A 14,446-nucleotide genomic window follows, 5' to 3' on the forward strand; every position below is an offset into this window, starting at 1 on the left:
GTGGAAGCTTAGCCACAGGATTTTAGAGTGGTTGGCACAGTTGGGATGTCCCTGTTTCAGCTGCCTCTGGCTACAGATGGGTAGATAACGTGCCAAGGTCAAATGTTGGGTGGTGCCCAGATCCAGACTCCAGGCCTTTGAAGGGCATCAGCTGAACCGAAACTTGAGCTGTTGGTGGCAATTGCTTCCAGAGGTCTGTGATCTCGTGGTCCAGACTGGAGAGGCTTGTGTGTGCAAATGGGGGTCTTTTCCAGTGCTCCTGAGGGGAAGGGAGGGGTGGCTAAAAGCAAGGTGGAGGAGCGTGTTTGAGGGATTGTGGGAATTTAGGGCCGTGCACCCGCCCCTCCTCCCCCCGCAATGCGTGGGGCGCCTGGAGAGGGGTCTTGCGGGCAGGTGGGATCCTGCGGAGACCCGAGCGCGGAGTGCGCGCTGGCCCGGGTGGGGTAAGTCAGGGCTCATCTGCTCCCATTGTGCGTCCGGGCGGACGCTGGCCGGTCGAGCCAAGCGCTAGGAGGTGGAGCTGTGGGTTGCGGGCTCCGGCGCCTGCGTCCAACCCGGCCGGGCTCTGCGAGGCGAGAGGCCGGACGGGAGCCCAGCAGCCGCGCCCCGGAGCTAGCGGGGAGGGACATGGGGCGCGGCGGCTCTCCCAGGCCCCGCAGGTTCCGGAGCCCCGAGGTACTTAAGGGCGAGGCGTGGGCCCCAGGCCGGGTGGGAACATCGGGCTGACCGGTACCGGGTTGGGCCTTGGAAGGGAGCGCGGGCTGGACACGGGGATGTAGCTCCCCGGAGGGGGCCCACCAGCCTGATTCCTGACCCCGCCTTCCTCCCCCAGGGCTCCCAAAGAGGTCTCCGCAGCGCCCCCTTCTTCTCACCCGGGGTTTGAGTCCCACAGTGATTGAGAGACTCCCAAGTCTTCAACCCTACCATGGCTAATGGGGTGATCCCGCCGCCCGGGGGCGCCTCCCCCCTACCCCAGGTGACTGATGCGTGGAGGGTGGGGTGGGGGAGGAGGGGCAGGATGGGTGGGGTGTCCTCTGGCTGACCCTGGGACCACCAGATTCAGGCATTGAGCTGTACTGGTGGTGTGGAGGAATAGGGGATCTATTAGTGTTTTACGAATCCGGGACTGGTGCACTCAAGGCCCGGGGAAGCCCTCAGAGGGTGTTTTGGGGGATGTTGATGTTGGCAAAGGTGAAAGTGTTGGGAATGTTGAAGTATGAAGTTGGGGACGGTGGGGGGGGTTGTTCATGAACCAGGGGTCCTTAGGAGAGGCTATTTGGCCTGCAGGTCCGGGTGCCCTTGGAGGAGCCCCCTCTGGGTCCAGACATAGAAGAGGAGGAGGATGACTTGGGCAAGACCTTGGCTGTGAGCAGGTTTGGGGACCTCATCAGCAAGACCCCGGCCTGGGACCCTGAGAAGCCTAGCCGCAGCTACAGCGAGCGGGACTTTGAGTGTGGGTAGCCCGGGGACCCCTAGTTCGGCAGCCTTCACCACCATCACCTTCATCGCCACCATTACTGCGCTCACCTCCGGCTTGATCACTCAGTGCCATCCTGTGCTGGACGCTGTGCTGGGCCACCATGCCGTGTCAAGTCATCCCGCCTCCCTCGCCATCACCTGTCCACCTGTCAGGGGGACTGGGCTCCAGACCAGGGGACATGTAGAGGAGATGGGGCTTGAGGCCACCCTCAGTGACCTTCGTCATCCACTCTGGCCCCACGCACTCTCTGTTCTGCCATGGTCCCTGTTGTGTCTTCCCTCAGCTTCTCTTCTGTGTCACACGCCCTGTTCCCTCTCCGTCACTCTCGTCCCCACTCTGCCAGGCCTCGCCAATGACAGGCGCCTGGACACAGTAGTTGGGAGGGGTGTCCTGGCTCTAGAGGATTAGGGTGCCCTTGTTTGAGACCTTGAGCTAGAGTCAGGTGTGTACTCCTTGGTGGGGGAGCTCTACTCTGCTTCAGGGGTCTCAACCAACTCTCCTGCACCCCCAGTTCACCGGCACACATCCCACCACACCCATCACCCGCTCTCAGCCCGCCTGCCTCCACCCCACAAGCTGCGGCGACTGCCCCCCACCTCTGCTCGGCACACCAGGAGGAAGAGGAAGAAGGAGAAGACCTCTGCTCCCCCCTCAGAAGGGACGCCTCCTATCCAAGAGGAGGGGGGAGCTGGAGCAGAGGAGGAGGAGGAGGAAGAGGAAGAGGAAGGAGAGTCTGAGGCAGAGCCTGCGGAGCCTCCGCTCTTGGGGCCCCCACAGAAAGCAAAGGTGGGGACAACTCATTGAAGGAGGGTTGGCTGGCCAAGGGGTTGGCACGGAGAGGATGCAGGATGCCATGAAGGTGGCTGCTGGGAGTTTAGTCTGTCCATGTGTGTCCACAGTTCTCTATTGGAAGCGATGAGGACGACAGCCCGGGCCTATCGAACAAGGTCACCTGTACCAAGGCCCTGCCTTCTGTGGGCCTGCATGCTGACCAAAGCCCCCAGCGCTCCAGCAGGTACTGGTCCCAGCTCCCTGCACCCAGCCCTCATTGAGTAGAACCCATTGCAGCCCAGAGCAGTTGGCCCAAGTCTCCGACACTTACCTGATTCCTGACCCTGACTAGTGTGTCCCTAGGTGTGACCGGGAAAGCAGAGAAAATGAGAAAGCTTTTTCTCCAGGTTTACAAAGTCAGAGGGAGCAAGAGGGGAGAAAAGGAAGAGTTGAGCCAGAGGTCAAGGGTCCTCTAGACCGGAAGTGCTGGTGAAGAGGCAGGGGTACAGGTAGAAGAGACGAGCCAGCGGTGGGAAGGGATGGGCATGCTGGGGAAGGGAGCCTGTGTATTCACTCTGGCTCCTGAGATCAGGGAAGTTACAGAAACCCACTAGCTTAAGCCAGCTCCTTGCCTCTCTCCATCAAACCTAAAGCTCATGTTGCTTCTTCAGCTCTCCCAGCCCCCGAGCCCGGGCTTCCCGAATCTCTACAGAGAAGAGCCGGCCCTGGAGTCCGTCAGCCAGCTATGACCTGCGAGAGCGATTATGCCCAGGCAGTGCCCTGGGCAACCCTGGGCCGGAGCAGCGGGTGCCCACCGATGAGGCCGAGGCCCAGATGCTGGGCTCTGCAGATCTGGATGACATGAAGAGTGAGTGGACCTTGAAGAGGGTCCCCCTACTTCAGGCTTGGCACTTTCTGCAGTGTCTGAGTGTCAGAGAGAGCTTAATCTCACTAAGCCACCTCTGCCGAGGCTGCTTCCCTTTGTGGTCACTCATGAGTGCGTTCTGAGTCACCCCTTGCATAAAGCGGCCGTCTTCCTCGTGTACTCTTCGAGGGGTGCTCTCCTGAGACCTCCCTGCTCTGTAAACTCCGCTATAACTGACCTGTCTGGAGGCTGATTGCTAAACTGCATTGCCAGGCCTGCCTGCGGCTGCCCTCACTCCTTCCTGCCACCCTTGGCCTGGCCTGGCTGTCATCTCGGCACATTCCTTCCATCTTATCAGTGCCTGGCTTTGGTGCCACCTGTCATCACCCATGGGGCTCTTTGCCCAGGCTAGGGGCATCGCTGGCCTTCCTCCTCCTCCTCCTCCTGAGATTCACAGGGTGTGGGCGGGGGCAGAGGTGGGGGCAGTTAGGGCTTTGAGCTCAATACGTCATGGAAAGTTGCCAGGGCCTGAGGACAGGACAAGAACAATCCGATGGCAGCAGCAGCGGTGGCAGCGGGGTTGGGGGGGGCGGTCGTAGGGAGGGTGTATTTACAGATCCAGGGTGGGAGTCGATAGGAGGAGCAGACTTGGGGGACCAGGAGAACTGTGAACAGGAAACCTTACCATCTCCAGCTGTGTGGGCAAAGGCAGCTCCTGCTGGGGGCTCCCACCCCTTGGGACATCCGGGACTCTGGGAAGGAGCAGGGCTGAGTCCTCAGCCACTAGGGGAATGACGAGCCCACTGGACAAGGTCATGGAGCCCAATGGGGCTCTGAGTCCCGGGCCCAGGGACACTGAGGACCGGAGCCCTGGGAGGAATCCAGTTCCTGGCACTGGTGACTTGCTGGCCTCAGAGGATTTGGAAATGTTTGTATTGGACTTTGAAGACTATGGCCTGTGGGAGCCCATGAGGGGCCACCCGAGCCCCCAGGCAGGGGTAGCTGCTTGTGAGTAAACTAGGCAGCCAGCCTGTCCCCAGCTGTTGGCCTGAGCAGGGCAGGTGGGAGGATGGCTAGCCGTGCATAAGCCTGTTGGATGGGATTGGGGTGTCGTACATATGTGGAAGCTAGGTGTCTAGGGACAGGCATTGGGCCTATGGCCTCACAGGGAGGACCAGTAGTTGTGGTAGGGGCTCCAGGGTCTGGATGGGGCTGAAGACTTCAGCTGGAATCTGCTTATTGTTGTGACTTGGCCAGCGGTGTAAGGTGGCTCTGTACTGTGCCTTCCCACTTCCTGAGAATCAGTCTCTGGATCTGTGAAATGGCCCCCTGGATTATGTGGTCTGTCATAACAACCCTGTGGATTTGGTGGATATAGCAGGGGCCTGGAGCATGTGGGCTGTGGCCTCAGACCCCGAGATGGATCCCTGGGGTCTTGTTCACAGGCCACCGGCTAGAAGACAACCCTGGTGTGAGGCGACACTTGGTGAAGAAATCATCCCGGATACAGGGTGGGAGAGGAAGCCCCAGTGGCCTGGCTCCCATCCTGCGCAGGAAGAAGAAGAAGAAGAAGTTGGATAGGAGACCCCACGAGGTCGCGTTGCGGGTGCTGCCCTTTGGGATCCGCTTTCCCTCTAGTGACAGCCCTAACCCTGGCAGCCTCTGTTCCCTCACTTTGACATCTGCTGCAGGTGTTCGTGGAGTTGAACGAGCTGATGTTGGACCGTAGCCAGGAGCCACACTGGCGGGAGACGGCACGGTGGATCAAGTTTGAGGAGGACGTAGAGGAGGAGACTGAGCGCTGGGGGAAGCCCCACGTTGCTTCCCTCTCCTTCCGTAGCCTGCTGGAGCTCAGGAGGACCATTGCCCAGGGTAGGGCTCCTCACTCTGGCCTGAGCCACTGAGCCGCAGTCGGGCTGCTCAGTTCCCTGGGACGACTCTGGGAGTTCTGAGGGGGCAGAGCTATGGGTCGCACCTGGGGCCTGATGGACCTTCCAGCCATCTGCACTTTGAGCCGAGCCTCCCTTCGCTTGGGCTCTTCTTGCAGTGTTTTCCAGGGCTCCCCCGGCTGCCTGTGACGTGTGTATGTGCTGGAGCGCGCACAGGCCCTGAGCTCACCTTGCATGTTTGCCAGCCCTTGGGGAGGGAGGCCGTGGGGTAGGGGGGTCTCCTGTCTGGCAGGATGGTGCTTCCTCTTACTGTGTCCTAGGAGCGGCTCTCCTGGACTTGGAGCAGACCACCCTGCCAGGCATCGCTCACCTTGTGGTGGAGACTATGATTGTATCTGACCAGATCCGGCCAGAGGACAGGGCTAGTGTCCTGCGGACTTTGCTCCTGAAACACAGGTGTGAGGGGCTGGGGACGAGGGCTCTGTCTTCTTCAGCTGTCCCAGAAATATTGCCTCTTCTGAGGGGGACTCAGCCTGAGCATGCAGGGGATGGGGAGCTTAACCCACTTCCACTTCCGTCTTTCTGCCCCCTTTACCAATAGGAAACTCTCACATTAAGTAAAAGGTCCTCCTGCTTCTCACCTCCTTGTGTTAACATAAACCTCTCCAACTTACCTCCTCCTTTAGCCATCCCAATGATGACAAGGACAGTGGCTTTTTCCCTCGAAATCCGTCAAGCTCCAGCGTGAACTCAGTCCTGGGGAATCACCACCCAACCCCTAGTCATGGCCCTGATGGTGCGGTACCCACCATTGCTGATGACCTAGGGGAGCCAGCCCCATTGTGGCCGCATGATCCTGATGCCAAGGAGGTCAGTCACCTTGTCTGGCCTGGGCTTGGGAACTTAGAAGATGCCCGGTTTAGTTGAGATTGGGAAGGTCGGATGCCCGGCACTGTGCCGAGCATGCTGTGGGGTCTGTGGGTGGCGTGCACGTGGATTCCCTGTATTGTGATACAGAGTTTTGCTGGGGTGATGTGGGAGCTATTCAGCTGACAAAACTGAGGTGGGGCAGGGCATAGAGGAGGGTGCTGGACCCTTCTAAGAAGTTGGGGAGAGAGGAACCAGGGCTGGGGCAAGGTTGGGGAGGGCCTGCCATGGCCTCCAGGCTGGGTCCCAGCCCTATTCCAGTTCTGCGTCTTCAGAAGCCCCTCCACATGCCTGGAGGAGATGGTCACCGGGGGAAAAGCCTGAAACTTCTGGAGAAGATCCCTGAAGATGCTGAGGCCACCGTCGTGCTTGTGGGTAAGGAGGGCTGGGTGCTGGGGACAGGGTCTCCTGAGTGGCCTCTGCTGTTGTCTGTTCCCCTGGACCTCCAGAGGAGGCTACTCTGAGTCCTTTCTTCCTCATTCCTGGCCTGCCTGCATTCCAGTTTCCTGCCATCCTCAACTGCTGCTAGTTTTATATAGCACCCTTGTGGGAGTAAGGAAGAAAGTTATCCCTGTGTGGTGGCCTTCATTGCCACCTATTGGTAACTGTTATGTGACTGTAAACATGTAAGTGACCAGGGTACTTTTAGATCTGAGGCTTCTTTTGCAGTACCCAACTGCTCCAGTGCACAGAAGAACCTGACTCGCCCTTCCGGGGCCTGCCTCGACTGCTCCTCCTTGTCCATCCCTGCTTTTGTCTTTCTCTAGGCTGTGTGCCTTTCTTGGAGCAGCCAGCAGCAGCCTTTGTGCGGCTAAGTGAGGCTGTGCTCTTGGAGTCTGTGCTCGAGGTCCCCGTACCTGTCCGCTTCCTCTTTGTGATGCTGGGGCCCCGCCACACCAGCACCGACTATCATGAGCTAGGACGCTCCATCGCTACCCTCATGTCTGACAAGGTTAGTCCTTCCGCCTGGGACCTGCTTGTTCCTTAGCTGCCTGTCTCTGGAGTGGAGCTGGCGAGCTGTTAGCCCAGGGTAGGAATCTGAACCCTGGATTGTGCTCGGAAAGGGGTGGTAACATAGAAGTAGAGCTCACACGCAATGCCTTGGATGTAAAGATGCGGGCTGGAGGGTTAATGGTGCTGACCGTGACTGGCCTCACATGGGAGAGCCTCCTAGCTGAGTTGATGTCTGGGATGCTCATTAGCCTGGAGAAGATGGGCACTGCCCAGTCAGAGATGTTCTAGACTCCCTTCCTAGACTGTCCTGGTGCATACGGTTGTCTGTCTTCCCCGCCCTACTTTTGTGACCCAATGCCACCTCTCTGAAATCTTTCTGGGCTCTCGTGGCCCATCCTTGAGAGCCATACTCCCTTCCCAGCTGTTTCACGAGGCTGCCTACCAGGCAGACGACCGGCAGGACCTTTTGGGTGCCATCAGCGAGTTCTTAGATGGCAGCATTGTGATACCTCCATCGGAAGTGGAGGGCCGTGACCTACTACGCTCCGTGGCTGCCTTCCAGCGCGAGCTGCTGAGGAAGCGGCGGGAGCGGGAACAGACCAAAGTGGAGATGACCACCCGGGGCGGATATGTGGCCCCTGGCAAAGGTCAGACCCCAGCCCAGTCCTTTGTGTTCTTACCATCCCTGCCCATAATGCTGAGGGATGCAGACAGGGCTTCCAGGTGGGAGAAGGTGGTCTGTGTTCCATTGGTATCTTGCTCCCTTGCCCAGAACTGTCTTTGGAGATGGGGGGCTCTGAGGCAACCTCTGAAGATGATCCCCTGCAGCGGACGGGCTCAGTGTTTGGGGGTCTGGTGCGGGATGTGAAGCGCCGGTACCCGCACTACCCCAGTGACCTGCGGGACGCACTGCACTCCCAATGTGTGGCTGCTGTGCTCTTCATCTACTTTGCAGCCCTCAGCCCTGCCATCACCTTTGGGGGGCTACTAGGTGAGACTTCCGGGGTCCCTGCAGGGTTATGTCGTTCACATCACTTAGGGGGGCAATGGAGAGCTGTGACTCCCTGCTGGGTCAGAGAACTGCAGCGATCCCTTATTGGGTGGCTATAAAATGGGGGTGCAAGGGCAGGATCCCTGTGGTCTCCTTGGGAATGTGGGCAAGGCCTTGTCTGTTATTCTGAGAGCTGTTCTGCACTTGCTGGGGAACTGGATGAGGAAGGGGTCAGGACAGGAAGAGCCAGACTTACAGCACCCTGTTGACCCCTCTCCACTCCAGGAGAGAAGACGGAGGGGCTGATGGGCGTGTCGGAGCTGATTGTGTCCACAGCTGTGCTTGGGGTCCTCTTCTCTCTGCTGGGGGCCCAGCCACTGCTCGTGGTGGGCTTCTCCGGGCCCCTGCTGGTCTTTGAGGAAGCCTTCTTCAAGGTGAAGCCTGCTCCTTACCCCGGGTGTCCAGGAGCTGGGTCTCTATCCTCCGTCCCTTCTTCCCCTTGGCGTGTACCCTTTTTCAATATGCAGGCACCAACTTACGGGGTAGATGACCCCCCTGTAGCTAACCAACCCCCTTACTACCTCTAGTTCTGCCGAGCTCAGGACCTGGAGTACCTCACCGGTCGAGTATGGGTGGGCCTCTGGCTGGTGGTCTTCGTCCTGGCCCTGGTGGCTGCAGAGGGCAGTTTCCTGGTCCGCTACATCTCGCCGTTTACCCAGGAGATCTTTGCGTTCCTCATCTCGCTAATTTTCATCTATGAGACTTTTCACAAGCTCTACAAGGTGTGGCAGTTCCCCGAGGGTGGGTAAGGATAGGGGAGGTGGTGTCCTAGGGAGGCCTGGAGCTTGCTGAGAGCAAGGTATGGGAAGAGGGTTTTGTGTGTGTGTGTGCGTGCGCGTGAAGTGGAGTTTGGGAATCAAGACTGGGTTTGCCGTCTGCCTGTGGAGGGTGAGGCATCCTCTCCTCCACACATAGGTGTTCACAGAGCATCCTCTGCTGCCATTCTACCCACCGGATGGGGCCCTGGAGGGGACCCTAGAGACGGGCTTGGAACTGAATAGTAGTGCCCTGCCCCCCACAGAGGGACCACCAGGCCCAAGGAACCAGCCCAATACAGCTCTGCTGTCTCTCATCCTCATGCTGGGGACTTTCCTCATCGCCTTCTTCCTGCGCAAGTTCAGGAACAGCCGCTTCCTGGGGGGCAAGGTACTCTGTCTCACTTGATTGCTGTTCCTTCGAGGCTCAGCTCCTGAGTCTTCTGCCTGACCCCCTCCTGGCCAATCCATTGCACCTCCCCACGACAAGACAATAGTGCCTCCCAGCTGTGGCTGGTACACAGGGGAGTCACCTAGACGGACGTCCTAGGATACTTCTGGCTCAGCTTGGCCCCAGAAAGCGTTGGGGTTGTCTCCTAACCCTCATCCTCCGGGTGCACTTGGCAGGCTCGGCGCATCATTGGCGATTTTGGCATTCCCATTTCCATCTTGGTGATGGTCCTGGTGGACTACTCTATCACAGACACCTACACGCAGGTGAGTGTGCCCCACCTGAGCGGCCCAGGTTCTGGAGCAGGCTTGCAGCCCAGCTCTCCTGGTCTAGTGACAAGAAGTTGGGCCACACCAGGGGCTGCTGTGATGACGTTCAGTCCAGGGGCTCCCCAGGGTATCCGAACTGTGTATGATCCCGAGTGGGAGGAATTTGGAAGTGGGCTGGTGCAGAGTAGCGGGTCTCCCCATAGCTGTGGAGCCAGGGGGAAGGTTCCATTACTATGCCTTCTGCCAGTCCTGGGAGAAGCAGTGACTTTGAAAACTGAAAATTAGTTTCACCAGCTCCCTAGAGTTCTGGGGGCCTCGGTGGCTGGAACATCTGCAATGTAGACCTCTTCTGTAAGAAGCCTCTGTCTCTGGCCCTTGCCTTCTTTTCTTCATGCAGAAGCTGACGGTGCCTACAGGGCTCTCCGTGACTTCCCCGCATAAGCGCACGTGGTTCATCCCACCGTTGGGCAGCGCCCGTCCCTTCCCACCTTGGATGATGGTGGCTGCTGCTGTCCCTGCACTGTTGGTCCTCATCCTGATATTCATGGAGACACAGATCACCGCGTGAGAGGGCTGGAGGGGGAGGGATGGCTTGGCTTCAGGGTTAAGGCAGGGGTGTCTTATCTGTGCAGGGATGCCCTGTGGTAGACTGAAAGGAATTTGTTGGGCTCTCGCAGGAGTGAGGAGGAGGGGGTGGAGGCGCTAGAGCAACAGGCTGGAACAGGTGTGGGCATGTGGGTCCAGGCATGGTTCTCCCGTGATGGTTTGACCTGGTCCTCTCACGACCCCGGCTGGCGGGATGGCACTTGGCAGTTCTCAGAATCCTGGCAGGGTGTTCTCTCACCTAGTGATGCTCACACGTTTCTCATTTTGGCTTAACCAAAATAACATGGTAGGCTGGATCTGGCATCTGGATTTTGTGGTGCTTTTAAATGCTTGCAGCATGCGAATTTGGCTCCGATTTCCTGCAGTGTGAGAACTTTAATTTGGGAACGTGAAAGAGGAAGCTGACTCTTGAGTGAGAGCTCTCCTCCCTCCCCTCAAGTCTTGGGCGACTGTCACGTGCTTTTACAGGTGTGCCTGCTAGCTGGCTCCTTCTCTCTCTCCCCCACAGGCTCATCGTCAGTCAGAAGGCACGAAGGCTACTCAAGGGTTCCGGCTTCCATCTTGACCTGCTTTTGATTGGCTCCCTGGGTGGCCTCTGTGGGTTGTTCGGATTGCCCTGGCTCACAGCTGCCACCGTCCGCTCTGTCACCCATGTGAATGCGTTGACGGTCATGCGCACTGCCATCGCACCGGGTGACAAGCCCCAGATCCAGGAGGTTCGGGAGCAGCGAGTCACCGGAGTGCTCATTGCCAGCCTTGTGGGTGAGCACCGAGTCTCCCCCCAGACTTGCTTTCCTGGGCCCAGTGGCTTCAAATCCTCTGATCCTGGGGTTGACCCTCCTGAATCTGCAGGTGTATTGTACTTAGCTCTCCCTCAGGACCCCAACCAGTCCACGCACACTCTGGGAGCTCTTCCCCGCTTCTTGTCCTGCTTGCTCCAGCTCTGTCTGTGAGACCCAGATTGGTCCAGTGAATCTTGTTCCCTTACCAGGCCCTTTGTCCAGGCAGGACAGGGGACAGGGTTAGGCAGATCTGTGTCACCTCCTCCAGGCCTGTCTATCGTCATGGGAGCTGTGCTGCGCCGGATCCCATTGGCTGTACTCTTCGGGATTTTCCTATACATGGGGGTCACTTCGCTGTCTGGTATCCAGTTGTCCCAACGTCTGCTCCTCATTTTCATGCCAGCAAAGCACCATCCTGAGCAGCCCTACGTGACCAAGGTCAGGCCCAGATGCATGCAGCCGGGGCGGGGGGGGGGGAGAGGAGAGTGCAGGATGCTGGGAGGGAGTCTGGAGGGACTCCCAGGTTAGAAATGGACGGGCGGAATACATTTAGGATAATTGGGACCTGGAGAGCCATGTTCCCATAGGTGTGGGTGGGGGCAGAATGACCACGGTGGAATGAGACTGAGCCTGTACCCCAGGTGAAGACATGGCGGATGCACCTGTTCACCTGCATCCAGCTGGGCTGCATTGCTCTCCTCTGGGTGGTCAAGTCAACGGCGGCCTCACTGGCCTTTCCTTTCCTGCTCTTGCTCACGGTGCCTCTGAGGCGTTGCCTTTTGCCCCGGCTCTTCCAGGACAGAGAGTTGCAGGCGGTAAGGGATGATGGCTTGGGCTGGCGGGATGAAGGCAGGCAGGCACTGGAGTTAAATACCCGGGCTCCAGGTTATAAAGTCTCAAATACCTGTTGGTTTGTGTGAACTTGGGGGAAGTTGCTGAATGTTCTGGAATGCTGTTTTCACCAGTGTAATGGGCTTGTAGACTCTATCAAAGAACTGTTGGGAGATTTCTTGGTAAAGCTGTTGATAAGAGGCTTCAGAAAGAACAAGACAAGACAGGGCTGCTGTGGACAGCTGTGCAGGCTGTGCCTGGACAAAATTACATGGCCAGGGGTTGCGTGTGGGTTGGCCTAGGACCGACATCAGTCCTGAGCCCTGTTTCTTTTGGCTATAGGAAAGGATATCTCATTGCTAGTGTTTATTTTGTTTTCTTTTATATTCTTACATTTTTTAAAGATGTATTTTGTGTGTATGTGCTGAGGTCAGAGGGCAAGCTTTAGGAGTTGGTTTTCTCTTTCCACCCTGTAGGTCCTGGGAATTGAACTCAGGTCATCAGACTTGGTGGCAGATGTCTTGATCTGCTGAGTCATCTCACTGTCCCAGTTTTTTAGCTTTTGTGTGCTCAGATATGGGGTACAGAGGTGCCATGATCCTAGGAATGAGCATCCTATATCATAGTTGCCATTGTATGGGTATGATTTGTATGTTCTAGGTGACCTGATAATGAAGGCTTTGGCCAGGGAAGTACTTCTGGAAAGGGTCCTGGAGCAGGGAGAGAAGGTGTTCAGGAGAGGCTGAGAGGAACAGAAAGGGACACACAAGTCCCCCTGACTTTCCCAACCCTGTGCTCCCCTCTGCAGCTGGACTCTGAAGATGCTGAGCCAAACTTTGATGAGGATGGCCAGGACGAGTACAATGAGCTGCACATGCCTGTGTGACCCTCGAGATGGTGCCCCTCAGAGACCCTACCTTGGTGACTCACAGACCCTAGGAACCCAGCACCAGGGCCAGACATTCCTTAGGACCCAGGGATGTGCCCGGAGTCACTTCCCATGCCAGGCCAGTGGCCCAGTGACCTTCACAGACTAGACGACACAGGCTTTGAAGTCATTATAACACACTCCTTGTCTCGTGTCCGCCTCATTTTCTTGGTGCCACACTTCCCTATCCGAAATATTATCAGGGTCATGCAGACTAGAAGGGGTGTGAAGCAAGGAACGGAGGCCTCGAGGGGGAGGGGTAGATTCAAGACTGTGCAGAGTTCAAGGTGGGCCTTTTGTTCCTTCCTCCGCTCCCTAGAGTAAAGCTGAAGAGCCGGAGGTTCAAGGTCGATCGAGGGTCACACACCCATTAATTTAGCTCTGGATTAGAAAGAAGGAGAGGACAGCAAGACATTGCTTTCCTTAAGCCACTAGGGAAATCAGGGTGACTTTTGTCCTGTGGGGCTACAAAGCTGAATGGAAAATGTGCATCTAGGGAGCAGGAATAGCCCAAGCCTCTAGACGCCAGGATGGCGGCGCGGGGTTTGGGGCCTCCAGGACCATTTTAGAGTCTCCTGGTTTAAGAGTGAAGCAGTTCTAGGATTCCTGAAACCACTCCTTGTGCACAGTCTGCTTTTTTTTTTTTTTTTTTTTTTGCCAGAAATAACCTGGGAGGCCTTGGGGAGGGTGGAAACAGGACCCAGTGCTTCACGGTTGCTAGGTAACCAGCTGCCTGATGCAGCCTGCCGGCCTTGTGTAGCCCTCTAGTGGTTGTTTTTGCACACTGCATGGTCTGTGGGCTGAGCAGGAGTAAGGCTGCCCTCTGGCGGATCCGATTTGATCCCAAGCTTAGTTTCCTGGGTTCTGGGAGGTTCATCTGGTCTGCTCCAAGCATCCAGGGTTAATAACCCTTTGGTTTCACATGGTCCTTTCCCTCTGGAGCTTGCTCTGCAAGTCTGTGTTTCCCGTTTGACCTCCGCTTTCCTGCCACGTGTTCAGGCCTACAGCTAGTGCCTGAGGCATGGGACACAGAACAGTTGGAATGTTCGTTGTGCTCCCAAGTCAGCAGTGCTGGGCTATCATGTTTTAAGCATTTCATCCCAGCTGTCCACACACCCTTGGTCTCTGATGATGTCATGCCTTTGGCGTCTCTAGCCCCCGTGAAGACAAAACCTTGCCAGATGGGCATGACAAGGTAGTGCCAAAATTCTTGGCTTAGAATCTAAACAAAGGTTTCACACACACAGAGGGCAGGACCTTCTCCTAGGCAAGTTTGACTGACAGGCTTCATGTGAAAACCCACTTCCCTTCCCAGCCTGGAGCCCTTTCTGGGTGTTGGCCGCTGACTGACTCTTCTGTTTTGGGGATTCCCATACAAGTCAGGAAGGAGTCTGCTTTTCCAGGACCCCCCTACTGCAAGCGAGAGGAAGGGGTTCTACATGGAAATGAGCCCCAGTCAGGGATAGTAGCAGGGGACAGTGATGTTCGGTAGAGCGAGGAGACCCTGAGACCTCACAACAAAAAGTGAGAAAGTCTTGAAAGTAGAGTCAGACATCCACGATACCTAATATTCAAAGGTTAATGCAAAAAGATGAACCATAGGGTGTGGGCTGCAGTTCAGGAGGTCAAGCCTGAACCAGGCCTGACAGAAGATGGAGTTCTGTGGTGGGTGCCTGGGCAGGGCTGGGCAGACTGATGGGGTTTTCCTAACAACCCAGAAAGTCACCAGGAAGAGTACTGTTTGACAGGAATGGAGACCAGGTTGCTTCTGTAAGAGACCAGGCATGACAAGACTCAAGCCCAGAGGTCTAGAGTGGATGTCACTTGAGGACTCTGGAATTTGTCTCAAAGCCTTGGTGGCCCCTGTGTTTCCACTGACCTTTCTTT

The 14,446-nt window shown here is 57.0% G+C and overlaps 1 protein-coding gene across 4 annotated transcripts; it reads left to right on the top strand.

Annotated features, from left to right (window-relative positions):
- Positions 1–189: 189 nt before the first annotated feature.
- On the top strand, positions 190–12,712 carry Slc4a3 (solute carrier family 4 member 3). 4 transcript variants are annotated; one of them, XM_075952167.1, is made up of 23 exons: positions 190–443; positions 833–976; positions 1,288–1,453; positions 1,992–2,266; positions 2,380–2,495; positions 2,923–3,119; positions 4,562–4,710; positions 4,808–4,988; positions 5,326–5,461; positions 5,692–5,875; positions 6,208–6,307; positions 6,700–6,884; positions 7,308–7,533; positions 7,659–7,877; positions 8,163–8,311; positions 8,465–8,659; positions 8,853–9,083; positions 9,320–9,409; positions 9,810–9,976; positions 10,527–10,780; positions 11,069–11,238; positions 11,442–11,615; positions 12,440–12,712. In XM_075952167.1, exons 2-23 carry the CDS (start codon positions 926–928, stop codon positions 12,515–12,517), a joined length of 3,693 nt encoding a protein of 1,230 aa, XP_075808282.1. In that variant the 5' UTR covers positions 190–443; positions 833–925; the 3' UTR covers positions 12,518–12,712. The 4 variants fall into 4 exon arrangements, with proteins under 4 accessions (XP_075808282.1, XP_075808281.1, XP_075808284.1 ...); XM_075952166.1 differs by lacking the exon at positions 190–443 and adding an exon at positions 518–675; XM_075952169.1 differs by lacking the exon at positions 190–443 and adding an exon at positions 570–675 and having other exon boundaries at positions 1,288–1,365.
- The last annotated feature ends 1,734 nt before the right edge of the window (positions 12,713–14,446 follow it).

Source organism: Microtus pennsylvanicus, chromosome 17, assembly GCF_037038515.1.
Source record: "Microtus pennsylvanicus isolate mMicPen1 chromosome 17, mMicPen1.hap1, whole genome shotgun sequence".
NCBI classification, from domain to species: Eukaryota; Metazoa; Chordata; class Mammalia; order Rodentia; family Cricetidae; genus Microtus; species Microtus pennsylvanicus.